Source organism: Xenopus tropicalis, chromosome 2 (genome assembly GCF_000004195.4).
Source record: "Xenopus tropicalis strain Nigerian chromosome 2, UCB_Xtro_10.0, whole genome shotgun sequence".
In the NCBI taxonomy this organism is placed as follows: Eukaryota; Metazoa; Chordata; class Amphibia; order Anura; family Pipidae; genus Xenopus; species Xenopus tropicalis.
The window spans coordinates 149022253-149037497 of record NC_030678.2 but is presented as its reverse complement, the minus strand read 5'-3'; the positions used below and the strand labels follow the sequence as shown (position 1 = coordinate 149037497).

The following is a 15245-nucleotide window of genomic DNA, read 5'->3' as shown; positions in this document are numbered from 1 at the left end:
CTTCTACCTGCTGAGATCTGAAAGTACTCCTGGCACCTTGCCCCCTCCCTTTGGGGTAGACTCTTACCAGGCAGAGTGGATCCTCAGTGTATGCAGAGACCAAGACACTGGATGGATGTTTAAACAGTGGAACTTGTTTATTAGCACAGATGTATCAGACAGGCAGATCACACACAGGTGCAATGTTACAGTCAGGTTACACTCCCTCTTCCTTAAGAGACCCTCTCTCCACGAGATACGAGCAGTACTCCCGCCAATGATTAGGGGTTCCCTCCAGTACTTCTCACCAGAAGACCCTCTCTAAGGCTCTCCCCGGTACTTCTCGCCAAGCGGACACCCGTCTTGAGAGTACCGTCACTCCGGTACTGTCACTCAGATACCCCTGGATTAGGCAAATCTCCTATACTTAGCACTTTGTTCCCTGACTCCAGCTATGAGTGCTGGTGGATCTTAATCCAGTAATTCTCCTGTTGGGGCCAAGCTGCCGACTAGCTTGCCTATCTTCCACTCCTAGAGTGGACTAAACTCACATATCTTTCTGTCTAACACCGGCCTGTTATTAACCTCTATCCAGAGGGGTCCCAGGCAGGAAGACCTGGCAGCACATGGCTGCATACCCTTATATAGTCTATGCACCACCCTGTGGCCATAACCCGAACTGTAGGGAAGCTAACTCCCATTTAACTGTTTAAGTGCCAAACCATCCCATTACTGGGTACTACCCTCCCTTGGGGCCTAACCTGGGAGTAACCATCCTAGGGGCCCAGTTTTGGAGATCCCTACATATTTATTTATGTATACAATCTATTAGGAAGAGGGGGCAGAGAGAAACAGATCTATAACAGGCAGGGTTGGACTGGGCCATGGGGAAAAAACCAAGACCCAGACCTGATACCTGTTGCCGCTTCCCCTGGCCACTGATGTCCTCCCCTGACGCGTTTCACTTACGCACGCTCAGGGGAGAATGCCGGGGGGTACCCCTGCATTGGGTTGGGGGGGTGCGGCAGGGGCCCCTGCAGGGGGTTAGGAGGGTGCACTGGGAGCCCCTGCAGGGGGCTAGGACGGTGCGGTGGGTGCCCCTGCATTGGGTTAGGGGGGGTGTGGCAGGGGCCCCTGCAGGGGGTTAGGAGGGTGCGGTGGGAGCCCGTGCAGGCAGCTAGGAGGGTGCGGTGGGAGCCCGTGCAGGCAGCTAGGAGGGGATGAGGGTGATGCGGCCAGCGGGGGCGGCAGCCGTGGTGGGCATTGCAACCCCCCAGTCAGACCCTGATATCAGGTCTGGAGTAGTTATTTGTTTTTCTGGAATGTACAAACAAGGCAGTGATTACATGCTTTGTTGTGCTCAAAATTATTGAAAGTTTCCTAATTAGTAGATAACAATCTACTAATATGCATAATATTTGCCCTAGGCCCATCTTAACATGGCCTTGTTTATCTAATGTCACGTGCCACTGCCCACATAGAAACACCTACACTAAAAGCCCCAAAAAGAGTCTCCATTATATCAGTTGTTGTCATAAAAAGCATGGAGACTTTTCTTTTTGAAACTATAATCTTTTATTTCTTCAGCGCTTAATGGCTATCTGAGGTCTTCAAACCAAGCTAAAAGAAACCTTTGAGAAAATGTGCCAGACAGAGATAACATAGCTGCCTTCAAATTGCAGTGCTTATAGCCAATATTTTTTTGAGGGAGAAAAAAAAATCTTTAATGTATGTACAAAGCTTAAAGCTTTAAAATCCCACAGTCAACATTATCAGGTTCCACAGAATGAATAATCCAAATTGTGATTTTAACCCTTTCATTTAAAATCAAGAAAACATTCAGGGAGCTGCAAGTAGTACTTAGCCCACTGCCAAAAAATGGGAACAATGGGTAGTATTGTTACAATCAAAGCCAAAATTTACTCCAATAAAAACAATCATTAAACACAAACTTTTGCCCATGCACTCACTTCCCATGGGAGCCCACTAGAAGGTGGCTGTGCTAGTTTGCTCCATCCATCCACACACACACTAAAAAAGTCAAATGTGTTATAGTAAAGTTATGGGCTTTTCGGGTCTTGCATACTAGAAAGTGAACATTAGAATTCATTGTAGGGCCTGCAACTTTCAATAATCTAAATGCATCTTTTCAGGTCTGAGCTGAGATGTTGCAATAAAAACATGGCAAGTTCTCCATGTTGGCAAACAAATAAGGAGTATTCTATAAGTTAGCACTTATATGTAGGCCAAGAAACTGCCCTTGTGTAGCTGTAGCCTAAGCTTTGATGCTGGTAGTAAGCTTCCAATTAGCACTGCAAGAGATCAAACTGATAATAAAAGGCACAGATGTTAGCCCTGGCACAAACTAAGCCTTATTTGGCCTTCAGTTCTAATCAGGGTTTTTTTTGTTTTTTTTTTACTATTTCCAGGTGGAAGACCTAGCAGGCTTTTTGTCTACCCTGCTGAAGTGCTGACCTGGCAACCCTTAGCTACAATGGTCCAGGGGATTCTTTGGAGACCTGCCTCCTCTGCCTTTTAGACAAAGCTTTATCAGCCATGGCTACAGAACGTATGTGCACATATGACACTGGCCTAAAAAAAAAAATTATAGTTACAAAGCACCCTTATATTTTTCCATATAGTAACACCTTGCATGCTAATAGGTGGCTCTTGGCTCTACTCAGTGGGTTACTAATGCACTGAATCTATAATTTTTAGCCAAACACCAAATTATCCACTAAATAAATCATCTGAACTAATCCATTATCCATTATGAACAAAGATTGATCACTCTCAGTTGCCCTGGGCTTTCAATCCACAAGCTTTAAGGGTTTGGATTTGGTTTGGCAAAATACATGAAGACTTATTTATTAAATTTCGTATTTGTGTACTTTTCCTGCTATTTTTATACTTTGAATAACCTTGAAATTTTGAGCAAATGTTACCTTATTTATATAAAGTGATTCAATAAAACCATAAAAACACTCGAATACCTCAAATTCAAGTTCACTTCACTTTTAATAGGTTGTAAAGCTCAAAAAGGGTAAAAAAAAAAAAAAACCCTCAAATTGACTAAATAGTTAAAATGTTTCCTAGGACAACTCCCACTGGCTTCTACATGACCTTGCAAGCTTTCAGATCCTGAATTTTTACATTAAAATTTTCCACTTTTTTTCCACTTAATAAATATAAAAAAATTTAATTTTTTTAACCATAATTCAAATTCACAAATATTAGCACAAAATCTGGTTGAAAAGGAGTTCTGCAAAAAAAGTGAATCTGAAGTCTGAAACAAAATTCTGGATTAACTGCATGATAATAAGATACCCGTTGAATTTTTGTTTATTGGTATAGCAGATAGCCTCACTGCGTGCCATGAGAGTAAATGAGCATGCCTTTACTGTGCCCTGCACTAAACTATTCATAAAATCCAAGTATCAGACATTCCTTCCATCAACTTCTAGGGCACAACATTACAGGCCATGACCTAGAGAGGAATAAAAAAAGAGAAAGTGCTATGCAAAAGGTACATTAATAACTGCAGAATGGAATTGCTGTGCACACCTCTGAACTGCATAAGCAGCAACCAGTCAGGAAGACTAATACATTTGCTATATGAGCCAGCAGAACACAGCAGGCCTGTGAGGGTCTCTTGCTACACTAATATAATGGCCCTGATATTTTGACAAATGGCACAGTATGCAATCAAAATCTAGAGAAAGCAACACATAATGTAATAAGGAAGGTAAGGGGGCAAAAAGAGGAAAGCAAGCACCTCTATCCCAGCTGAATACTTTACCAATAAGGTTGATGTCATACCCACTATGAATTTATGTAACCTTACTTAATCATAGTCATTATTCAATTGGGCAAAAGGACTTTCTGCATAGGGAGACCGCTTTATTTATTCCAGGAAAAAAAATATAATGGGGTTGCAAGAAGAACATTATAGGGATCATTTTTGTCTGCAAGTGCATCTGCAATCCCATCTTATCCACTCTGCCTCTTGTTCCAAATTAAGTGCCTGTTAACGCAGGGGAACCTCTGGAGGAGGCAGTAGCTCCAGGATTTCCAGAGTGCCCTATGTCAACAGACCATAACAATATTTCTTAAGCTTCTGGGTTCAGTGATCCCCTATTGAAAGCATGAAGAAGAAGGTAAATATACAAAATAAACAAAACTATACAAAATCAAAAATGAAAACCAATTGAAAAGGTGAACTGGCTATTCTATAACATACTAAAAGTTAAAGGTGAACTAACCCTTTAATGCATTTGGTAAAACTTTGCAAAAAGTGAAAATCACTTAAGAGAAGGGTTACAGAATATATGTGCTGACCTTTGCTCAGGAGGAAGCACTATAGCAACAATACAGAAAGATTTGGCTTACCATTTTCCTAATCAAAGTTGGTGCTCAATGAGCTATTTCTTCAGTAAAGCATAACCACAAACTCTAAAGCTAATGTAAATGTTCTAAATAAACAGAACTGATATTTAACTTCTGACTTTATTGTAACTTAGCAAATAATATCTGGATATATACTGGATGATTTAAAAAGCTGTTGCAAGAGGCAGATTTAGTATCTACTTTTTATTATGTGGAAAGCAGATAAAGTATTTGGGGAACATTTTTATTATCTCTCATGCATATAATAATGGAAAGCAAAGTCATTGAAATGCACAGACACTGCAACTGCTGCATAAACTACAGCGATACGAGACTGATCTGACATTTTACTGAATTTGGTTTAAAGCAGGCGTTCTCAAACAGCCTTCACTGAGGCCATATGTTTATCACAGTAAACATGTTTTTCTAATTCTATATCCATTTGAAGCAAAAACAAAGCTACAAAAAATTGCAATGACATGCGTGGTGATTTAAATGTCCCTACTCATGTGACCGAGTATGTGTTAGTCTTCCCTACCAGTCAACCCATGGCATCTCCCATAAATGGAAACAATGTGAACCACATATAAATGTATTTCTCAGTAAACCCGGATCTCCTCACTCAGAGCAACCTGGTACACAATCCTGGGGCGGAGGAGGGTGGGGGGCACAATGGCACCCCACCAAAAGCAGTACAAAGAATAGCTGATTGGCACAACAAGTGCAGTGGGGGACTTTCCTGTAAATCACAATGTTTTGGGTGGGTGAATACACTGCAATACCTTGCTGTACCACACGCAACAAACTTCCTAGGCAGATATGTCCTTTTTTGTTGCTACTGTGTTCTGATAGTGGTTAGTCTATGGCTCATTTTGGTCATTTCTAATCAGGAACAAAAACAAAACAGCTGGTCATACACATTAAGATCTGCTAGTTCAGCGGTCCTCAACTGAGCAGATCTTTGCCTGATTTAGAAGCCTAGGTGCAACACCAAATTGGGCTGAACTGAACTTTTGGCCCATGGGGCCAATGGAAGGATAACAGAGCCCTATGGTGGACTGTTGGGGGAGGGCCACATTACATGAATACATGGTCCTCAATTCATAGGATTTATCGCCATACAGATCTAAAGGGGCAGAATCGGCATATTAAATCTGTCCGTGTATGGTCGTCTTAAGCAAGAGACAGGGAAGTTTGTTTAAAGCAGGATAAAAAACACATAACCAAGCAATCTATCACAGCTGCTTGTTAAACCCAATACTGGAACTTTGGCAAAAGTAAGGAAAGACTGGAGAGAGTACATTTGTATGAGAATCCCTTGGGACCCATCAACAATTTGAAAAAGTTTAGCAATTATACACCCAGACAGATAATGTTTGATATTAAAATAATGAGGACCCTTGGTTTGGTGGTCAACTAACGTACAGATTTTGCTGATTATGTTTAAAATCTGCTAATTTACTCTATTTTTAATTATTTGGTTTTACCAAATGTTTCCAGTTCTTACATTCACCTATTGGTTTTATGGTTATTTTGATCCTATTTTATTTATAACTACTGTATGCCAGTTTGCAAGATAGTAAGGAATATTCTTAAATTTACAAGCTGTACTATCATTTACCATTGTACTTTTGCCAGATTGCACTGCACTGCAAAAAATCTTTCTTGGGAATTTTTGAAGTAGGATTGCAACCATGCCTTGAACTAGACAGTTAAGTATAAAAGTCCAGCGTGCATAGAATTACACTTTTTTGAATGAGACTGTCAGTGCAGGCTGCAGTGAGCTCATAAGCATACCTGATAGCATCACGGTTATCTTCAGGATGCTGCACAATACAGATAACTATTTCAGTGATGCAAGCTAAGATTAAAAGCATGAGTCACCAACTGACAGCATAATGTATGGCAGCACTCAGCCTAGGCAACAGGATTAGTGATGCACCATTTTCCTTATACAAGAAATATAGGCTTGCTTCTCTGATTGTAACAGGTTCAGACATAGAGGCAGACAGATTTCTATTATGAGGTCTTTTCATGATACACAATATTTTGCACAGATAAATCAGTCACCTTCAAGGTAAAATGATTCCATTATTGCTCTGTCTGGCCATACCTTCCAGGTTGATGAGCAACCACCCCTTTTGACTCCTCATTATGGGATTATTACACAATAGAAGGGCTATGGGAGGTGGCAGTAACCAAGTTTGTGGCCTGAAAGGCCAAGAGATACATGGCAGCTTGGTCAAGGCATAGTTATTATAGTTTATGTATGTGAGTGTATAGATTGGTAGGTGTGGGTTAGGTGTGCTGGGTTTACTTGGATGGGTTGAACTTGATGGACACTGGTCTTTTTTCAACCCTATGTAACTATGTAACTATAGTAACCCATTAATAGGTAGGGCTAATGTTTGATACTATGTAGCATGCTTAAGCAACAACTAACATTTTTTCATAAATTCCGTTAGTGTGGCGTCTTTTGAAGGTATATGCCAAATCATGTATTTAGTTAATTTGGAAAAGAAGGAAGCAACAACTGTGGAAAAGAAACATATTTCCACATGTTGCATTTTATTTTATGAACTCAAAGAAAACAGATCTTGCATCCATTTCTGCCCTCCTGGTTTCGGCCGTTGGAGCAATGTAGTAGATATTAGCTTTCCTACAGCCAATAAAATAACTCACAGTATCACATTTACTGAACAGAAAGAAATTGCCCCTTAATGAATTCTATGTAGTACTCCTGTACATTTAACAAACTGTCTTGCCAGTCTGTCATTCTAATGATATCCTGTCCAAACACACATTCTTCCAGCAGTGTCCATTTACACACTGATATTTTGTGTAACCCTAATACACTCCCCCAAAACCAAAACACAAACTGTTTTTAAAATTAGCACTTAGCAAAGGCTAACATTAGATGTAAACCACAAAATAACATTTTGCCTAAAAATCAAAATGTACTGTATGCAATTAAAAAATGTTCAGTGGTTTTAATGTTACTTGCAAATGTAATTGCAAATGAAAGCAGCATCTGTACCTTACCTGACTTCTGGTTCTGTTTTTTGAAACAATGTAGCAGAAGACAACTCTACTACAGACAATACACCATTCTGCAATGCTGTATTTATGAGGGGCAGGCATATAGACTTCTCCACTCAGGACCCCCTAACTGAGGGGGCTTGTTGTAGCATGTGTTAGCTTAATAAAAACTTTGTGATTTTACTTCAACTACCCTGTGAGCAACTGCTTTTCTTCACTGAATACCAGAGTGTCTGCTCTTTCTCTACCTTTGTGCATTTATACCACATATACTGGTTTGTAAAAGGTGCCATAAGTTCCACCCTATATTATAGACCACAAAGCTATGCAGTACAGCAGAAGCTTTGTAAAACTCTTCCATTGTTATATAAAGCAGGGATTATCAAGCTATGGGATGGGAAGGGACCGGAACATGTTTGCCCATGTTGTTTACCGTGATCACCTTAATGTTAAGGTTGTTTCTCCAATAGAAAAGGGGTAATTAAAATGATAATAAACTGGTTCTTGACCAATTTTTGGGTAGCTAACTCGTTTCTCCACATACGGCACACAAGGCATTCTAAACACACAATGACTTGCACAACAGAGCAGCTTATTTTCTTGCTCCCATGCTGCAGACAGAACAACTGGATTCACCAGTTAGAATCTGACCAAGGTGATTTATAGTGGCTGGACCCAGGTTTTTAAAATTTTTTACCTTGTGGAGATAATTTGTCACACATAAGCTAAGTTTTGATAACTCTGTATTAGTTCTTACATTTGTAAAGCATGTTGCACATATCAGGAAATTAACACACAAATATACATACTCTTCTCTATTTGTGAGCATTAGAAAAAGGCAAAATGTTACAACTGCTCTAATGGGCCTTTATGTTATGGGAATATAAAGTGCCAAAATAAGTACCAAAAAAACTCCTTCTTATCTGTCTATGGCAAAAGGAAAATTCTATACCCCACAAAACACTAAAGGTGTTACCTGTTGGCCTCCTTCCCCATTAACAATGGGTGCAGGGAGTAGAGGTATCTCTGTGGTTAGGAGCGGTGTGCTGTCCAGTGGAGGAGGCGGATGATCTGCCATTACGGATAAGACATACATTTACAAGATGGTCTTTAAGCCCTGAATGAGACAAAAATACATAGAATTTTTATCATTCATTGTGCCTTTATAATTGTGAAATGCAGTTATTTTTCTGCTGACAGTTTTGAACACTAATTCTGACTATACATGGCAGAAATCATTGTACAACAATTAGATCACAAGAGGCTCCATCCAGTATCAGCTAGGGAGGCTATCACCTTGGTGACCACCAAAGAACCAATTGGCTTCTGCCAATTAAGCAGCCAATATTGGTCTGTGTATGGACATCCTTAATAAAACAGATCATTATTAAATTAATAATTTATACAAGTGAAAAGTAGTTTTTTTTTTAAAGTAGTTTTAAGACCACACAAAAAAATTAGGTTACCAAAGCAGATATGTACAGTCACAATAAAAAAATGCAGTGGCATGGCTTACAGTCAGAGGATGGTGAACTAGCAGGTTCTTAGCCCTATGCTTTCACTATAGTCTGGGCTGACCCCCCTTTAACTGCTTGAAAAAAAAATTTAATTAACAACCAACAAACATCTCTGCAGAGACAAAAGTAAAAGCTGTATTCAAGCTCTCAGAACGGTAAACCAAAGACGTTATCTAGTATGCTAGGCAGTGTACTTGTGAAGCAAGTGTACATTCACGGGTTACCTGTGATGCCAAAAATCCCCTTTACAGGCCCTTATTTCTCTGGGCTAATACAGCCACTAATGCGTATTTTCTTCTATTCGTTTATAGCTTAGTGAAACACTATTTCATAACAGTTTGGCAAACAGGGGTCACAGTTACCTTACAGTTTTTAAATGAGGTCACTGTTACAGCACTCATGGCAACTCCCCCAGATACAAATAAAATGATAATCCTGTGGGTAAATTCAAACCTCTGAACACTAAGTTGTCTGAATACATTTCAATCAACATTTATTTTGAAAAGCATGAAAATAAAGCATATGTATAAACATATGTAAGAACCGTTATCCAGAAAATCATTATCCGGTCTTCAGTACTGTGATTGATGACAAGAAGCATGTGTACTAAAACTGCCACCTTGGTGATGACCACAGTGAATACTATAGATGTATTGCAGAGAAACATGTGGGCCACCATGGCCTCCAAATTACAGAAAGCCCCCTTATCTGGAAAATCCCCAGGTTCCAAGCAATCTAGATAAAAGAAATAGGATAATAATGCTATTATTGGCCCCTGATTATTTTTTATACTTGATTATATATAAAATGATTATGTGATGTCCCTGAGCAGCCTGGAAGTCATAAAAATCTCTCCCGTAACCCAAAAAAGTCCCATCTTAAAAAGGCAATTCCAACATAACAAGAATTGTTCAACTTTACCAAAGGAAATAAATATTAAAGAAATGAAAAAAACTTTCCACATTAGGAAGTTATCTGCATTTACAGTCAAATATTTAGCTTTCTAACTGGCGGTTTCTGCTGATGCCAATAAAAACAAGCAATTGATAATGTGGAATTTTCTCCCTATCAAAGAGTTTAATGCCTTACACTATATCAGAAAAAGTAAACAAGATAATTTTTTTCCATGGGTGAAGGTAATTTACACTACACATTACATGGGGTCATGATGCTGATATAAAAGCAATAAAACAGGCACAATCGTTCTAGCAGAAGATGGGCTAATGTACAAAATAGTCTCCAGCACAGCCTACAGTATCCCCCTATAGATGCATCCAAACCAGAGAGCTCCAGCTGAGACATTCACTGGGGATCATTCCGCAGCAACATTTGCTTGTATTCAGGGCAGCATTGGACTCCCCGTCTCCATTCCTGGACACAAACTAGCACTGTAGATTGGTGAGATACATCAGCATGTCAGTGCAGCCTATCACACTGTGCTAAGCCAGGATGTCGCCTCTAACATCCTACTAAACTTGTTACTGCTAATGCCTTAAATGAAATCTAGCTCTAGGTGTTTATCCTGACATCAGTCCATGTCCAAAATGTTTGCCTACATTTAAAATTTGCAACCCTAGAAATGTCTGCAGCCTACTTTTAAAGCAGATGGTGATATTCTATGGAGAATACCTTCACCAACCCAGCCAATGACAGGTCCCAGTAAGGTTTACTTATATAATCTTATTTTAAAAAAATGTTCCTTTATTGCACTTAACTGAAAGCTGTTTTTCTTTTTTTTTTTAAAAATATTTGCAGCATACCAGTAGCCATCTTGCCTTAACCTATATCTACACAGCTTCACTGCCATCAAAAAAAGCCCCCACTGCCATGTTCCTGGACACCTTATTAGTTTGATTTGTTGGCCATTGACTTGTGGGACACTGATGATGCTAAAATGAGCTCCAGATTCAGGGCTAGATATGTGGCAAGGCTACAAAGGCCCGGACCTAGGGCAGCATGCTGCCCAGCCGCACCAGAATAATTTGCCCCCATGCAGAGTAATGGGGAGAGGAAGAAGAGCAGAAACTTTAGTCTGTCCTCTCCCCGCGGCTCCGAATGAATTAAGTGGTGAGCATAAACGCCTGTGGCGGTGGCGGGGGTTTGCTCTGCGCATGTGTGAGGCTTGGGTGCCGAGGTGGGCGAGGGTGGGCATAAAGTGGTGGCCTTGCATATGGAAATTAAGCTACAGTAGAGTTGAATTGAAACACACACTTTGCTTGAATTGAAACTTGAATTTGGTCAAATCTGAATCCTGCAGAAAAAAGCAGAATCTTCACCAGATACCAGACCAAATCCTGGATCCCTATACATAATATCCATTAGGCTGATCAATAAGCATCTAGGCATGCTCCCCTTTCTATAGGAATGTTTTCCTCTTTATGGACACCCACAAGGATTGATCAAAGAAAGCATCAGCATAAGGAAGTCACGTTCTATCTTGTCATTGTAACAGTAGCCAGTCACCCCTGGAGACAAACAGATATGAATGTAAAGTCACAAATTCTAGAGATCATGTTTGTATCCCTGATCAAGAATAACTATCCTAGATCTGCTTGCACTAGTCATTTTATATTTTGCACTGATCATATTAGACCCATTTAAAAGAGAAGATTAAATGGTGTCCATGCATGCAGTTTAGGTCATTAAACAGACCTCACCTTCAGCATAACAGCAAACTGTCAAACTTTCCTACATTACACCATGGACAAATGATAGCTTCAAGTGCAGTAATAAAACATTAAATGTATCAAAGACATAACAAACCCTAGACGATAATAAAGACTGATCTATTATTCATCCACTACAATCTGTTGTATTTGTATTAATATTACTATTCCCCCCTTAATTGTATTAACATTAACCTGCTGCCTGGGTAGTACTGGTAAAGTCAAATCAATATATTTTCTGTAAAAAAAAACTAAAGTTAAGTTAAATTTAAGGACTATGCATAATTTTAATTAACTTACCCACTCATTACTCATTCTTGATACTCTCTCAAAGAGTCAGTAAAATTATCAATCAATAGGAACAACCAGTCATGTTCTTGAAATTACACAACCTGAAAACAAAAGATTCACGATTATAAAACAAAACAAAAAAATGTACTAGCAGCTAATATCAAAGGAGTGTTTAATCTTGTATAAATCTCAAAATTAGAAACCTATATAATTGCACCATATGGTAGATGCAGTCACAGCCGTGTCTATGATAAGGTTCTCCCCACCAAGCACACAACAATGAGCAAAACGTGAATGAAATTTTCTCAATCGACCAGAAACAAAATTCATTATGTAATAAGAAAGAGAGTCCAGAAAAATAAGATGGCATAGCTGGAATTGCATTCCCATTTCCACAGCAACATGGATTTGGTTAGCCGAGCCCTTTGGGAATGGAGGGTGACTAGGACTAATGAATGAAAACTGAGGGGGTGGGGGATCTGAAAGGACCCTAAATAGAGCTTTATTTTAATGCTAATCACTTTACAAGTGTGTGCTAACTGGCTGAGAATGTGTACAGAGCACTAGCACTTAAAAAAACAATCATGTGGCTGGGCAACATGGAAAACACTAACATGGGTTCTGTTTCTCCTTATCTGGAGCTGGATAAGAGTTGTGCCAAGTGATTTGCTGCACTGCTGTTTAGCACTATGCTCAGCTCATTCAATGAAACAAGGACTGGGGACATTAACTTTCACCAATGCCTCAGTTCCAAGGAGTGTGTTTAATTTGTTTATTTTAGATTATAATCATAGCTTGTGTCGGTATTATTCAATTGCAGCCAACAGAATCTGCCTCTTACCTATGAATACTAGCTTCCAATTGCAGTAACCTTGGCATGAAACATCTCCCAAGCATAGTGCCCCCCCCCCCATAGGTGGAATAGATTGTTATGTATGTCCTGTTGGTTGGATCATATGTTAAACCCTTTATAATGGATCCGTTTAAATACTTGATCCCATTAGTAGGTATTAAGGGTGGAAAAAGTGGCCTAAGATGAACCAGTTTGGAAATATTAATTAACATTTTCAAGATAATGGCCCATCTGTAAATTTAAAAGCACTAAGTTTTCCAAATGAAACCAGGGTGGGATTTTCACTGGACATGTTCAATAAACTGTTTAGGCCAGGGATCCCCAACCTTTTTACCCTTGAGCCACACTCAAAAATGTTCATGAATGTGCCAAAAAAGGGCTGTGATTGGCTGTTTGGTAGCTCCTATGTGGACTGGCATCCTAAATGAGGCTTTGTTTTTGCAGAACAACTAGTTTTTATGTAACCAAAACTTGCCTCCAATCCAGGAATTCAAAAATAAGCACCTGCTTTAAGGCCACTGGGAGCAACATCCAAGGGGTTGGGGAGCAACATGTTGCTCAAGAATCACTGGTTGGGGATCGCTGGTTTAGGCGATGATCCTGTAGAATAAGCAGTGATATCAAGGACTCTCTGTCAGCCCCCATTGATCTTGTTGTTCAACCCACTATATAAAGACTGAATCTGCTGATCACTTGTGTAGCTACAGAATGGCTTCAAGCACAAGGAACTAAGGGATTCGCATTTAATTCTACCATTGGATCCTTCTTTCTTCTGTGCAACCGGAGAACTAAGGTTGTTAAAATGTTGATATTCACTGAATATATAGACCAAGGACAAAGAAGGAAGGAATCATAAGGGAAAGGAGTAAGGCATGAAGCAAATGTTTATTGTGATAGCAGTGCACAATGCATTAGGAATAGTGCCCTTCCTCAGGCTGTTGAACAACTGCATTTGCCATGCCCCCTAGTGGTTCTTTATTTTATTAGATAGTGTCCCATATGGACCTGTTTTAAAGAGCGTTAATTCTGGTTTGCATGTTTATGCATGTGCTTTGAAAATTTGATATGACAACTTTTTGTTGATGTCTCATGCATGTTAATCAATATGGCAGCTCCCACTTATATGATAAATATGAAAGTAAGCAAAGTTACATAAGTTAACTAAGCCCCTTTCACTCTGCTGTTGATTTAAAGACAACACCAAATTTTAAAAGGGTTATATTTTCTTGTTTTTTAAAGCTATGAAAGAGTCATAATAAAAATGGTAAACTTGCAAATTTTAGAACAGGACAGAAAAACCTGTAATAAGTGCTTATATATTTTACAAAAATTAGTTAGAATTAGCATGAGCATAACCAAAAGCTTTAACTAGTACTCCATGCATTAAACTGCACTGTACAGAAAACTTGAAATGCCTCATAGGCAACAAGTGGAACATTAAACACCAAGTCAGCACAAACTACAGATAAAGTGACACCAAAACAAGCAATATAGAAATACCGTCATGTCATGTGTTAACAGACCTGCCGCTGATCTAAACAAAGAATTCACTCATTATCGTACAGACCTGCATCAATTACCATCCCACAGGTTCCCGGAGCAGCAGCCCCAGATCTCAAAAGATATCCATATGTCAGAGGCAGAGGGAAGCCTTTGTAGCACAAGTTATCTCCTTCCTCTGCTAAAAGCGCTCAGCTGGTGTTTGCTTTGCCGAACTGGCTGCCAGACAGGAAGAGAGATGGAGATTGGTGCAGCTTCACATTTCATAGCTCCACTCATACAGCAAATTGCATGTGTTCTGCCCAGTATGTCTAGAGTTTATGAACACCTAAACTTCACAAGTACTTCCCTTCCATATAAATTTCTTCTATTTAACACTTATAATAATCTGTGGGATTCTATTAAGCATTTACTGCACTTAAACATACTTATAAGGCATAATTTAGAATAAATGTAGAAAGAAGCAAATCATATTTTGGCACCACAACTACCCATCACTAATAGAATTTAAATAATTATTATTGTTAAATTCAAAAATATTTTATTTTCATTTTTTAATCAAAACTCTAAAACTGTAATTTTAATCTCCTCAGGATAATCTAGCACCCCTAGAACAAAGAGACTGATGTTTGCTAGCAGACATCACAACTTTCCAGGGCTCAGTTACTAATGAGCAGCCGTGCAAGAACTGGAGTCTGAGACTGGACTCTAGTCAAGTCAGTATCTACAAATAGTTTGTATGTGAGACCTACATGGTTTTCTCTGGGTACTCTGGTTTCTTCTCATGTACCAAAAACATACATGCAGGATAACTGGCTCCTTATAAATCTGACCCTAATATCATACCTCCCAATAGTTTAGAAATTAAAAGTGGGACAGCTGTTCAGCACAGAAAAAACAAGCAAACACACACCTACTTTGTAACCACACCCCTTATATAACCACCTGTCTGTGAAAACACACCCCTTTTTACATCACGTCTGAAGACATTTAAACATTCACCTCTGCAAATTC

The 15245-nt window shown here is 39.3% G+C and overlaps 1 protein-coding gene across 4 annotated transcripts in view; it reads right to left on the bottom strand.

The window, feature by feature from the left end:
- Positions 1–15245, bottom strand: part of LOC100492173 (fibronectin type III domain containing 3A) — an 89074-nt gene that overhangs the window by 62119 nt on the left and 11710 nt on the right. For 2 of the 4 annotated variants that reach the window (XM_018091725.2, XM_004911964.4), the window contains exon 2: positions 8381–8521. In XM_018091725.2, the coding sequence (XP_017947214.2) occupies positions 8381–8500 (120 nt within the window). In that variant the 5' untranslated portion in view covers positions 8501–8521. Of the gene's footprint in view, positions 1–8380; positions 8522–11887; positions 11980–14298; positions 14379–15245 lie in introns of those variants that run through there. The other 2 variants (XM_018091724.2, XM_004911963.4) reach the window with 2 other exon arrangements.